This window comes from Bos indicus x Bos taurus, chromosome 21 (assembly GCF_003369695.1).
Source record: "Bos indicus x Bos taurus breed Angus x Brahman F1 hybrid chromosome 21, Bos_hybrid_MaternalHap_v2.0, whole genome shotgun sequence".
NCBI lineage: Eukaryota > Metazoa > Chordata > Mammalia > Artiodactyla > Bovidae > Bos > Bos indicus x Bos taurus.
Window position 1 is genome coordinate 61,123,337 of NC_040096.1, and position 14,375 is coordinate 61,137,711.

The 14,375-nt window shown below is 45.8% G+C and overlaps 1 protein-coding gene and 1 pseudogene across 1 annotated transcript in view; one reads left to right on the top strand and one right to left on the bottom strand.

The window, feature by feature from the left end:
- Positions 1–59: 59 nt before the first annotated feature.
- The window catches only part of AK7 (adenylate kinase 7), a 68,229-nt gene continuing 53,913 nt past the window's right edge, over positions 60–14,375 (top strand). Inside the window, exons 1-2 of the mRNA XM_027521395.1 lie at positions 60–206; positions 8,055–8,243. Coding sequence (XP_027377196.1) covers positions 102–206; positions 8,055–8,243 — 294 coding nt within the window. The 5' untranslated portion in view covers positions 60–101. The remainder of the gene's footprint in view (positions 207–8,054; positions 8,244–14,375) is intronic.
- On the bottom strand, positions 11,441–13,447 carry LOC113880063 (annotated as a pseudogene).

Below are 14,375 nucleotides of genomic sequence, written 5' to 3' on the forward strand. Positions count from 1 at the left end.
GAAGGGCCGCCTGGGCTCCGGGGTTCTAGGGCCGCGGCCCCACCCACCTCCTTGGCAACCAAAGGGACGCTTTCTTCTTAGCAACCAGCGCGGCTCCCACCATGGCTGAAGAAGAGGAAAGTGCTGCCCCTGCGGAGAAAGCTATCCGGATCCAGAGGGTGTTTATAAACCTGCTGGACTCATACAGCAGCAGAAACATCGGGAAGGTAAGCGGCGGTGGGTCAAAGCTGAACCCCAGCCCCCAGCTCCCCCAGTCCCGGCTCCAGGCCCTCAAACCCGGTTGCACCTTAGCCGCGGACTTTTTCAGGGTCTCCCCTAAGGGACCCTCCATCGTCCGGGACACAGGCAGTGCCCCGGCTCCCCAGTCCGCCTCCAGGCTAGACCAGCGCCAGACCTGGAAGACCAGGGTTTTGGAGACAGCCGGTCCAGTCCGGGTTTCTCCCTTGTTTAGGGGCGGAAACTGAAGCTCAGAAGGAATTGGGGGCTTGCCCAAGACTACTTAGCGAGCTGGGGGCTCAGATCTCCGGCTTCTAACCAGGTTCTCTTTCCACTCCCGCTGAGGAGTCTCAAGCAGGAAAGTGACGGATAAAGTTCAAAACCAAATGCAGTAACAAAACGTCAAAAAGATAGGGGTTGTGTTTGTTGTTCAGTTGATAAGTCGTGTCCAGTTTTTTTGCGACCCCGTGGACTGTATAGCCCGCCAGGCTCCTCTGTCCATGGGATTTCCCTCGCAAGAATACTGGAGTGGGTTGCCATTTCCTTCTACAGGGAATCTTCCCAATCCAGGGATGGGACCTACCTCTCCTGCATTGGCAGGCGGATGCTTTACCACTGAGCCACCAGAGAAGCCGGTAGTATGAAATTATTTGTATCTTTCAAAAAGATACAAATATAGAGAAGATGTGTATATGAGTGTGTGTGTGTGTGTGTGTGTGCTCAGTTGTGGCCAGCTCTCCATGGACTGGGGCCCGCCAGCCTCCTTTGTCCATGGAATTTCCCAGGCAAGAATACTGGTGTGGGTTGCCATTTCCTATTGTAGCAGATCTTCCCAATTCAGGGATCAGACCCTGGTCTCCAGCAATTGGCAGGCACAATCTTTACCACTGTGCTACCTAGAAAGCCCAAAGAAGATAGATAGATAGATAGATAATCTACATACAGAAAATGTCTCAAAGGATACACAGGACATTTAACTATTATCACCTCTGGTGGATGGGATTCATTTATTCATTCAGTGCAGTTCAGTTGAGTTGCTCAGCCGTGTCTGACTCTTTGCGACCCCATGAATCGCAGCATGCCAGGCCTCCCTGTCCATCACCAACTCCCAGAGTTCACTGAGACTCACGTCCGTCGAGTCAGTGATGCCATCCAGCCATCTCATCCTCTGTCGTCCCCTTCTCCTCCTGCCCCCAATCCCTCCCAGCATCAGAGTCTTTTCCAATGAGTCAACTCTTTGCATGAGGTGGCCAAAGTACTGGAGTTTCAGCTTTAGCATCATTCCTTCCAAAGAATAAGGGGTATCTCCTCACCGCCACCCTTCCTGACCTTCAGCGTGGGATGGCTGGGCTTTGCTGGAGCAGCCGTGAAGAGATACCCCATGCCCAAGGTAAGAGAAACCCAAGTAAGACAGTAGGTGTTGCAAGAGGGCATCAGAGGGCAAACACACTGAAACCATACTCACAGAAAACTAGTCAATCTAATCACACTAGGACCACAGCCTTGTCTAACTCAATGAAACTAAGCCATGCCCGTGGGGCAACCCAAGATGGGCCGGTCATGCTGGAGAGATCTGACAGAATGTGGCCCACTGGAGAAGGGAATGGCAAACCACTTCGGTATTCTTGCCTTGAGAACCCCATGAACAGTATGAAAAGGCAAAATGATAGGATACTGAAAGAGAAACTCCCCAGGTCAGTAGGTGCCCAATATGCTACTGGAGATCAGTGGAGAAATAACTCCAGAAAGAATGAAGGGATGGAGACAAAGCAAAAACAATACCCAGCTGTGGATATGACTGGTGATAGAAGCAAGGTCCGATGCTGTAAAGAGCAATATTGCATAGGAACCTGGAATGTCAGGTCCATGAATCAAGGCAAATTGGAAGTGGTCAAACAAGAGATGGCAAGAGTGAATGTTGACATTCTAGGAATCAGCGAACTGAAATGGACTGGAATGGGTGAATTTAACTCAGATGACCATTATATCTACTACTGCGGGCAGGAATCCCTCAGAAGAAATGGAGTAGCCATCATGGTCAACAAAAGAGTCCAAAATGCAGTACTTGGATGCAGTCTCAAAAATGACAGAGTGATCTCTGTTCGTTTCCAAGGCAAACCATTCCATATCACAGTAATCCAAGTCTATGCCCCAACCAGTAATGCTGAAGAAGCTGAAGTTGAACGGTTCTATGAAGACCTACAAGACCTTTTAGAACACATAAAAAAGATGTCCTTTTCATTATAGGGGACTGGAATGCAAAAGTAGGAAGTCAAGAAACACCTGGAGTAACAGGCAAATTTGGCCTTGGAATACAGAATGAAGCAGGGCAAAGACTAATAGAGTTTTGCCAAGAAAAAGCACTGGTCATAACAAACACCCTCTTCCAACAACACAGGAGAGGACTCTATACATGGACATCACCAGATGGTCAACACCAAAATCAGATTGATTATATTCTTTGCAGCCAAAGATGGAGAAGCTCTATACAGTCAGCAAAAACAAAACCAGGAGCTGACTGTGGCTCAGACCATGAACTCCTTATTGCCAAATTCAGACTTAAATTGAAGAAAGTAGGGAAAACCAGTAGACCGTTCAGGTATGACCTAAATCAAATCCCTTATGATTATACAGTGGAAGTGAGAAATAGATTTAAGGGCCTAGATCTGATAGATAGAGTGCCTGATGAGCTATGGAATGAGGTTCGTGACATTGTACAGGAGACAGGGATCAAGACCATCCCCATGGAAAAGAAATGCAAAAAAGCAAAATGGCTGTCTAGGGAGGCCTTACAAATAGCTGTGAAAAGAAGAGAAGCGAAAAGCAAAGGAGAAAAGGAAAGATATAAACATCTGAATGCAGAGTTTCAAAGAATAGCAAGGAGAGATAAGAAAGCCTTCCTCAGCGATCAATGCAAAGAAATAGAGGCAAACAACAGAATGGGAAAGACTAGGGATCTCTTCAAGAAAATCAGAGATACCAAAGGAACATTTCATGCAAAGATGGGCTCGATAAAGGACAGAAATGGTATGGACCTAACAGAAGCAGAAGATATTAAGAAGAGATGGCAAGAATACACAGAAGAACTGTACAAAAAAGATCTTCACGACCCAGATAATCACGATGGTGTGACCACTGACCTAGAAGCAGATATCCTGGAATGTGAAGTCAAGTGGGCCTTAGAAAGCATCACTACAAACAAAGCTAGTGGAGGTGATGGAATTCCAGTTGAGCTATTCCAAATCCTGAAAGATGATGCTGTAAAAGTGCTGCACTTTTACACAATGCCAAAGAATGCTCAAACTACTGCACAATTGCACTCATCTCACACGCCAGTAAAGTACTGCTCAAAATTCTGCAAGCCAGGCTTCAGCAATATGTGAACTGTGAACTTCCTGATGTTCAAGCTGGTTTTAGAAAAGGCCGAGGAACCAGAGATCAAATTGCCAACATCCACTGGATCATCGAAAAAGCAAGAGAGTTCCAGAAAAACATCTATTTCTGCTTTATTGACTATGCCAAAGCCTTTGACTGTGTGGATCACAATAAACTGTGGAAAATTCTGAAAGAGATGGGAATACCAGACCACCTGATCTGCCTCTTGAGAAATCTGTATGCAGGTCAGGAAGCAACAGTTAGAACTGGACATGGAACAACAGACTGGTTCCAAATAGGAAAAGGAGTACGTCAAGGCTGCATATTGTCACCCTGTTTATTTAACTTATATGCAGAGTACATCATGAGAAACCCTGGACTGGAAGAAACACAAGCTGGAATCAAGATTGCCGGGAGAAATATCAATAACCTCAGATATGCAGATGACACCACCGTTATGGCAAAAGGGAAGAGGAACTCAAAAGCCTCTTGATGAAAGTGAAAGAGGAGAGTGAAAAAGTTGGCTTAAAGCTCAACATTCAGAAAACGAAGATCATGGCATCCGGTCCCATCACTTCATGGGAAACAGATGGGGAAACAGTGTCAGACTTTATTTTTGGGGGCTCCAAAATCACTGCAGACGGTGACACCAGTCCATTCTGAAGGAGATCAGCCCTTCCTTTGTTTTTTTTTTTTTTTTTTTTTTTTTTTTTTTTTTTTTTTTTTGAACTTTGGATGTACACTATGGGAGAAGTGAAATGAAGTCGCTCAGTCGTGTCCGACTCTTTGCAACCCCATGGACTGTAGCCTACCAGGCTTCTCAGTCCATGGCATTTTCTAGGCAAGAGTACTGGAGTGGGGTGCCATTTCCTTCTCCATAGCCCTTCCTTTGGAAGGAATGATGCTAAAGCTGAAACTCCAGTACTTTGGCCACCTCATGCGATGAGTTGACTCATTGGAAAAGACTCTGATGCTGGGAGGGATTGGGTGCAGGAGGAGAAGGGGACGACAGAGGATGAGGTGGCTGGATGGCATCACTGACTCGACGGACGTGAGTCTCAGTGAACTCTGGAAGTTGGTGATGGACAGGGAAGCCTGGCATGCTGCGATTCATGGGGTCGCAAAGAGTCAGACACGACTGAGCGACTGATCTATCTGATCTTCCAAAGAAATCCCAGGGCTGATCTCCTTCAGAATGGACTGGTTAGATCTCCTTGCAGTCCAAGGGACTCTCAAGAGTCTTCTCCAACACCACAATTCAAAATCATCAATTCTTCAGCGCTCAGCTTTCTTCACAGTCCAACTCTCACATCCATACATGACCACAGGAGAAACCATAGCCTTGACTAGACGGAACTTTGTTTGCAAAGTAAGGTCTCTGCTTTTGAATGTGCTATCTAGGTTGGTCATAACTTTCCTTCCAAGGAGTAAGTGTCTTTTAATTTCATGGCTGCAGTCACCATCTGCAGTGATTTTGGAGCCCAAAAAAATAAAGTCTGACACTGTTTCCACTGTTTCTCCATCTATTTCCCATGAAGTGATGGGACCGGATGCCATGATCTTCGTTTTCTGAATGTTGAGCTTTAAGCCAACTTTTTCACTCTCCACTTTCACTTTCATCAAGAGGCTTTTGAGTTCCTCTTCACTTTCTGCCACAAGGGTGGTGTCATCTGCATTTATTCATTACATCCTACTAAATGGCATTCACAGTTAATAAGACCCAACAAAGTTTTTGCCCTTGAGGCTCCTTCCTCTCTGGAAGGAAATAGACAATAAATAATTTTTAACATAAACAAGATATTTCAATCCCTACTAAGTACTCTGCAGGAAAGAGAATAGAAATTGTAGACTTGGGGAGGAGAGGGTGGCTGCTTTAAATAGAGTTGCATGAAGGGCACTCTTGAGAGGTGACATTTAATCTGACATGTACAGAATGAAGGTCCAGCCCGAGGAACTAGCTCCCACAGGGCACAGCAAAGGTTGCAGAGGTCAAAGTGGCGAGGGTGCAGTGAATCAGGGGCCCCAGGGGACAGCAGTCACCGTGTCCAGGACCCATGGGACTTTGGGGCCCATAAAAATGTTTTAATTTCTCTTAAATTTGGAAGGAAGCAAAAAAAAAAAAAAATTGGAAGGAAGCAAATTTAAAATTTAGCAACAAAGATTGTGTGTCTTTATAAAAATACAGTCATAAAGTTTCATTTTTATTAATAATATATTTTATGGAGGAAAGTCAGAAGGTGGCCCTGCCCAGCAACTAAGCAGTGCTTCACACAAAGCCAGCACTTCATCAGTATTTGCTGTGTGAATTCACAAAGTGTGTGTGCTTAGTCACGTCCAACTCTTCTGTGACCCTTTGGCCTACACCTGTCAGGCTCCTCTGTCCTTGGGATTTTTCAGGCAAGAATACTAGAGTGGGTTGCCATTTCCTCCTCCAGGGGATCTTCCCATCCCAGGGATCAAAACCAGGGTCTCCTGTGTCTCCTGCATTGCAGGCAGATCCTTTACCCACTGAGTCTCAGGGAAGCTCAATGAAGCAAGTGAAAGTCACTGTCGTGTCCGACTCTTTGCGACCCCATGGACTATACAGTCCACGGAATTCTCCAGTCCAGAATACTGGAGTGGGTAGCCTTTCCCTTCTCCAGGGGATCTTCCCAACCCAGGGATTGAACCCAGGTCTCCCACATTGCAGGCAGATTCTTTATCAGCTGAGCCACCAGGGAAGCCCCAGTGAAGCAAAGTCAAGCATAAAGACTGACAACTTGTGGGGCTTTTGTCAGGAATTTAGTTTATGTTCTAAATACAATGATAGTCACTGGAGTACTTAAAAATAGAGGTGACATGATTGAAATTAGGAGGGAGGGAGGGAGGGAGGGAAGAGAATTTAACCTTTTACTTTACCCCATTTTGATCACTGATTATTTTTTACAACAGCATATTTTTATAATAAAACTTTTAGTTTGTAGAGATTTTTTCAAAAGCTGATCAATAACAGAATTTTCTGGTTATTCCTAAACAAAGCAGGACTTGAATTTCTCAAATTACAAGTAATTGCATTGTCTGCACTAAGCAACATGGGAGTAGAAATATAAAGCATTAAAAAAAAAAAAAAAGGCATGGAAACCATGTCTCCTGACCTCAGTTGGACCATGCACCCCAGCCCCTTCTCCAGTCTGGAAAGGGGCCGTGTGGCAACCGTGCAACTTAGAATATCGTATCAGAAGATCTGGCATACCCCCTCCTTCCCCATGCAATCTTGGGCAAATTGCTTACTGCTGGGCCTCAGTCTCCTCGTCTGTGAAATGGGATAATAAAATTGAAGTTGCATGTTTGAGAGGTAAACAAAAGTATATATGTCATATTTGGGGAAAATATATTCCAATAAGAGATTGAACCTGACATCTTGCCTACTAACTTGGACTGTTTTTGTTTTTTTTAATCAAAATAAGTGGGGAAGGACTTTTTGTTTATTTGGTTTTGTAATGTTTTTACTCCCAAGAAGTAATATCATCATGATTATTTACATATGTTTAATCTAAGAATTATATGTTTAATCTATAAATTAAAATTACTTCTATTTATATATGAAACTCATGAACATTGCATAAACCACTCACAAAGATAGCTTTTATAAACACAAGAAAAGAAACTTTGCCAACCTCCTTCTCTTTCATTATTCATAGCCACTGGCCACATGCAGTTGTTGGATGTTTACACGTGTCTAGTCTAAATGGATCTGTGCTGTAAGAGTAAAATACACATCAAATCTCAAATACTTACTGTGGGAAATACAGAATATATAATATCTCAGTAATGTTTATATTGGTATGTTAAACTGATAATAACTTGGATACCTTGAGTTAAAACATACTTAAATTCTTTTAAAATTTAAGCATTACCTACATTCACCTGTTTCTTTTTATTTTTATTAATGTGGCTACTAGCAAATTTGAGTTCCCTAAGCAGATCCCATCACGTGTCTACATTTCTGTTAGACAAAATCATCATGGTGAATTTAGCCCAGCTCCGCCTTTTGCTAGTGCAGGATAATGTCCTTAATGAGGGACTTTCCTGGTGGGCCAGTGGTTAAGACTCCGTGCTCCCAATGCAGGTTCCCTGGAGTGTATCCCTGGTCAGGGAACTAGATCCTGCATGCTGCAACTGAAGATCCTAACCCAGTCAAATAAATTTTAAAAAAATTTTAAATATGTCATTAATGAGCTCTTAAAGCTCTCTGAGCCTGAGTTCCCTGCCTATAAAATGGGGACTCATAATATAGTACCCGTTTCACTGTATTCTTGTGGGAATTAAACCAGTTTCAGTGAGATACCAGTGTCAAAAGCTCTGGCTTTGTACAAGTGGAACCACTATCAAGCCTTCAATAAAGGTCAGCTTTTAGAATCATCATTCATTCTGGTTCCATTCTGAGCTGTTCTTAGTGTTCAGGAAATTTCTCTTTGTTGCAGTTTCTTTCTAACTGTGTTGTCGGGGCTTCACTTGAAGAAATTACAGAGGAGGAGGAAGAGGACGATGAAAATAAATCAGCGATGCCAGAAGCCTCCATGGCCAAACTGAAGGAAGGCACGTTCCAGATCGTGGGCACAGTTTCCAAGCTGGACATCCCCCGACCCGAGTTTGCTGTGGAGACCTACTGTGTAAGTCCAGGGGGGCTGCTAAGAGGGGACAAAGGAAAGCACCACCCTCTGCTCAAATGCCCTGCCAATGTGTTTGCTTCTCACCTCCTCTCTCCTGCCAATGAGACCGTGGGAAAGCTGGGAGGGAGCAGGTCTCCCTGTGATGGAGGCTAACACCTCTCATCTCTCCACTTCAAAGGTTTGCCTACAGGGACTTCCTGGTGGTCCAGGAAGCTCTGAGCTTCCTCTGCAGGAGGCACAGCTTCCATTCCTGGGCTGGCAAGCTGCAGGGAGCACCCCCTTCCCCCCATCCCCTCCAAGAAAAAGCAGCAAAAATCTTAAATGATATAAATGAGATATTCTTAGAAGGTTAGAAGGTGTGGATCTCACTTGAACTTTCAGACTCATAAAATTCTCTATCCTGTGTTTAAAATGCATTCTGCCCTGCCTCACCCTAACATGACTCTGGACCATGAAGGGTGTTATTTTGAAAGACACCTCCTTTGGTAATAAGCCACTGGAGAGCAACATACCATTACATTGCTGTCTTATTGAGAAGTAATGCTGCCTTTAAAAAACAGAGTCTATACAACCCTCATCCTGAGACATTTAAGTACCTCCAGGGAGGGCAGCCCTCCCAGGCTAACCTCTCCCATCACCCTGCCTGCCATTCTCCAGATCCTAAGGGACAGCTTTGCACATTCTGAGCCCTGGAATAGGCTTCCCACTTCCCTCCCTATATATCCTTCATGCTTTAACACAGAATGTTGTCTCTTCCAGGAAGCCCTTCATGATTCCCCACTCCTAGTATAGATTCTGAGCTCTTTGCCTGTCTAGATCCTTTTACACTTTTTACACCCCATTGTTATTATGTGTCTATTGTTATGTGTCTATTGTCTATTGATTACACTGACTGTGACTATCTGTTCCTTGAATGTGGACATAGCACCCCGTTTATTCTCATGTGTATCCGTGAATGGTGACAGACAGCACTGGCCCTTAATAAGTACTCATAACTGAATGAATGCATCCCCTCCCACCAACTTTGGGAACTTCACCACTTAACCCCTTTTCACCCTCTCTGGCTCTTTCTTTTTTTTAAAGGTTGATTTGTTTTATTTTTGGCCGTGGTGAGTCTTCCTTGCTGAGCACAGGCTTTCTCTAGTTGCAGCGAGTGGGGGCCTACTCTCTAGTTGCTCAGGCTTCTCCTTGCAGTGGCTTCTCTTGTCGCAGAGCACAGGCTCTGGGTGTGCAGGCTGAGTAGTTGCGACTCTTGGGCTCTAGAGTGCTGGCTCGGTAGCCATGATGCACAGACTGTGTTGCCCCGGGGCATGTGGGCTCTTCCTGCCCAGGGATCTGACCGGTGTCCCTTGCATTGCAAAGCAGAGTCTGAAGCCCTGGACCACCAGGGAAGCCCTCTTCTGTGTCTTCACTTGCCACTTCTTTCTTTCTACTCCACATATGCTGACATCTTCCCACTGGGAAACACACACACACACACCTCCTGCCTCTTCTCTGCCCCTGGCCCTGCCACCACTGGGCTTGGGAGAGGGCTCAGCACCCTCACAGGCCTCACTCCTGCACTCTCCAGCCCGCACCCCTTCACAGGACGTATCCTGGCCATGGTCTCTCTTCCCCACTTCCCTGCAGCAGCACCTGGCTGACTGCCCACGTGCATCCGCTCCTTCTCTTTAAATGTTTTTTTCCAGAGCTCCCTCCCCTCTCCTAACAGGCATTCTTCCTAACTCTTATCCAGTCCTGTAGCTTCAGCTTCAAGACAATGCCTTTCTGATCCTTTCCCAGCCCTGCTGACTGAGCACACATCCAACTGCTTTGTAGCCTCTCCCCAGATGTCCGGCAGCACTTTTACATCATCATATCCAAAACGAAGTCTCTCACACTCCTCTACAAAACCACTCTGCCCTGCTTTGTGTTAGGGGCCTCACTGTCTGTATCTCTTTGGACTATTTGGGGTTGCGAGTCATAGTGGGGAAAGGGGTGATGTAAACTGGCTTATTCAGTAAGGACATTCATTAGCTTATGTGGCTGGTGGTCTCAAGGAAGAACCTGCTTCAGGCCTGGTGTGATCCAGGGATGGTAGCCCTTTTCCAGCCCTTTCCTCGGCTCTGTCTTTCTCTGAGGGTGACTTCATTCCTCAGGTTGGCAGCAAGGCTGCAGCATTCCAGGGTTCTGCACACCTACACAGCCACACCCTGATGAAGAAAACTTTCAGAAGTTCTTATAGAAAGGAGGGTGAACTTTCCAGCAGTACCCCACACTCACTGTCTGCAGTTGAGTCACTTGCCTGTTCCTGAACCAGTCTCTTATCTGGAATCAGTAAGGCCCTTACTTGAAGTTAGAGGATGAAGTTAATTTCCCACAGGCTGAGAAGGGGAGTAGTTTAACAAAATTCGGGATCTGTTGGGAAAGAGGAAGAGGGAATGGATGTTTGTAGACAACCAAGTGTCCTTTATACCATTCATCATGCACTTGCCCCCATCACAGCTGTGAGCCTGGTATTGCTATGGGCTTCTGCCTCCCTACTATTAACTGGGAAAAAAAAAATACTACTCAGAGTGTGAGAGCTGTGAGTTCAGTTTTATTTGGGGTTTACTGATGACTATAACCTGAGAAACACACAGAGAGCTCTGAGGACCTGCTCCAAAGATGTAGGTGGCATTAAGGTGGCTTATTTAACTCCGCATGTAAGTGAAATAAGCAGGGCTGACAACATACAGCCTTGACGTACTCCTTTCCCAATTCTGAACCAGTCTGTTTTTCCATGTCTGGCTCCAACTGTTGCTTCTTGACCTGCACACGTTTCTCAGGAGGCAGGTCAGGTGGTCTGGTATTCTCGTCTCTTGAAACATTTTCCAGTTTGTTGTGATCCACACAGTCAAAGCAGTATGTATGTGATTTGAGTGAAGGGGGAGTAAGTGCAATTAAACACATGCAATTAAGTATGTGCAATTAACACATCTCAGTAAAATGTCGCTGCTAGTCAGGAGGAGCAGATGTCTCCATTACTGATTTCGGTGCTTTTCTAGGTATTAGAACATGCAAGATAATGGGGTCATAAAAATTTCTCCTGAAAATACTTATCTCTCTGAAGGCCTGTTCTGTTGGTTTTTCCCTGAGCACGAGATGCCTCCTTCCTGACCTCCCCGCTGATTTCCGTTCAGGGGTGTTGGAGGTCAGCAAGCGCAATAGCTAATGACCTCATCCTTGTAGAGCCGGATGGCTGGTGACGTCCTTGCTGGCACCACTGCATCTCATATCCTCTTGGTCATGAGATCCTCAACCCAGCTCTCTCTAATTTTTAAGAGCTCAGCTTTTTATTGGACGTATTACCAAAGAGGCTTAGTCAAAAAGACCAAGGCCCATGTTATCATCAGACTCTTCAGATTCTTCTTTGCTTCTGCTTTCTGCTCCTCAGCTGGGGCAACAGTGGTGGGGGTGGGGGGACAGGACCCCCTGCTGGGGCAGGTCTACCAGCCCTGCCCCCTGCCATCCCTACCGCTCCCCGCCCCCATCATTGCAGATGAAGCTCCCGATGCTGACATTGGCCGAAGCCTTTGTGAACAAGCCTGGCCAGAAGGCTCAACATTTACACTGACTGCTTTAATGAGGGCATTGTTATCCTCTGCAGCCATCACCTCATCCTCATGCAGGATGAGGGCCGAGTAGACGCTGATGGGCTCCAAGACCGAGGCCGTGGTGAGGGCGAGCCCTAGGCCCAGGTGCCAGGCACGGTGCTAGCGCAGGGTGAAATGACGGTCTCACTCTAACGCGGTCTTAGCTTCCCCGGAAAGACCGAGAAGCTTAACCCAGCTGAGGGAAGGGAGGCCTCAACCCATCTCTTGAATAGCTCTCTAAAGAATGTCTCCTTTCCATTCTCCTGGCTAATTGCATTGGTTCAGGTCCTCACCACTGATCTCTATTTATACCTGAATTTGATTCAGTGAATTAGTATTGAGCCCTTTCTTTCTTTGGCCTTGCTACACTGCAAGCGGGATCTTAGTTCTCTGACCACGGATCCAACCGGCACCCCCTGCCTTGGTACACAGCGTCTTAGCTCCTAGACTGCCAGGGATGTCCCTGGAGTACTTTAAAGGCCCAAAGATGACTGCAGGGCTCACAGACTAGCAGGGACTCTTCGATCTAAACTAGCAGCTCCAGGCAGAACGGTGACTTGATGACTGAGGCATGCGTACAGCCGTGTCCAGAGCACTCTGCAAAGGTCAGTTTGAGTTTTCAGTCTTATCTAGAGAGCCAGACAAGTGAGCTCCAAACTTCTCCCCATCCCGCAGATCAAGACCCATCCCAGCTCCTCTGATCTGGAGATCCAACACAGTTGGCCCTCCTTTTTGGAGTTTGGGGACTGCTGGAAATGCTGGGACTGAGGCTGAGCCTGCAGGGCTGAGTAGAACTTACCAAGCAGGTAAGGGGACACCTAGGTGAGGGTATGGTGTGCTTTGGAACAGAAAGCATCAGTACAGCTAGAGCTTGGATTCTAGGGGAGCCAAGGGAAGAAGCAAGTATGGCATAAAAGGTGAGACAGAGTGGAGAATGGAAGATAGCAGGCTGGCCCAGGTTGTGAAAGGAGCTTCTTCCTGGCTCAGCAAACGGCCTGCTAGTCTGTGAACTTCCTAGGCTCTGCTCAGGGAGCTTGTATTCACCCTGTCAGCCCAGCTCAAATGTCAGTCCCTATGAGTCATAATCACATACTCGCTGGTCCATCAGAGCTCAAATGTACCTCTATGATAGCCCTTTCTACACTGGGGGCTGCCCTGAAAGAATGCACAGGCTGCCCACTGCACAAGGATGTTCAGCTGTGGCCGTGAGTAGGGGCTGAACCGTGTTCTGCTGGCTGCAGTGTGTCCTGGAGTGGGCGGCACATCATTTGTCCAAGAGCAGGTTAGCTTTTTCTACTTTGTACAAAAGCTTCACGTGCTTAGTTGCATCCTTGTCCACATTAGACCATACTTATTTGCCAAAATTTTGCCAACAACACACGCACACCCAATGCTCCGTATTATCAACAGTCATACATCATTTTTTGCCTTTCTCCTTAGGGTCAAAATCAGTGCTCACAATTATTTATTGGGGGAACAAATGAATGCACATATCTGATAGGATGACCATTCTCTTGAAAATATGCCTGTTTCAGCTTAAATCAGTCCAACTGTGACTTACCGGGTGTACATGTTTTCTTCTGGACACATCTCACATGCTTTCATGGACTCACAGATGCTTCATCTTCTTTGTCTTGGAAGAGATCTAGAACACACTGTGTCAGGAACACGTGGCTTCAATTTCTTCCCATCCCCCAATCTTTCTCACTATGTCCTTGCTGACTGTACGTAAGTCCCAGGCGTACCAGGACCGTGGTGTATCATGTCATGCTGTTGACAAGGTGAAAATCCATCTTTGTTTCTTTAAGAAAAGTTTTTGTTTTTGTTTTTTTTACTGTAATGTGCATCTTGTGGGATCTTAGTTCCCTGACCAGGGATTGAACCCAGGCCCTCAGCACTGAAAGTGCAAAGTGCTAACCACTGGCCAGCCAGGGAGTTCCAAAAATCCATGTTTGAATCAGGATTTTCAGAGTATCTTCTCTCTTGCACATTCAGTCCAGAAAAGAAATCAAATGGATGATATTATGGGCTGAATCCTGTCCAAAATATGTGAAGTCCTAATCCCCCAGGACCTCCAGAGGAGACCTTATTTGAACATAGGGTCTTTACAGAAGAAATCGAGTTAGAAGGAGGTCATTTGGGTGGGTCTCTAATCCAGTATGCTCAGTGTCCTTATAAAAAAGGGGAAATTTGGACAGAGTATAGGAAGAATTTCATGTAAAGATGAAGGTAAAGATGTGGGTGATGTTTCTATAAGCCAGGGAACACCAAATATTGCCAGGGAACCACCAGAAGCTAGGATGTTGCTGTTGAATTTAACAAGAATGTGAGAAACCTAGACAGTGTATTAAAAAGCAAGACATCACTTTGCCAACAAAGGTCCATCTAATCAGAGCTATGGTTTTTCCAGTAGTCATGTATGGATGTGAGAGTTAGACCACAAAGAAGGTTGAGCGCCAAAGAACTAATGCTTTCCAACTATGGCGCTGGAGTAGACTCTTGAGAGTTCATTGGACTG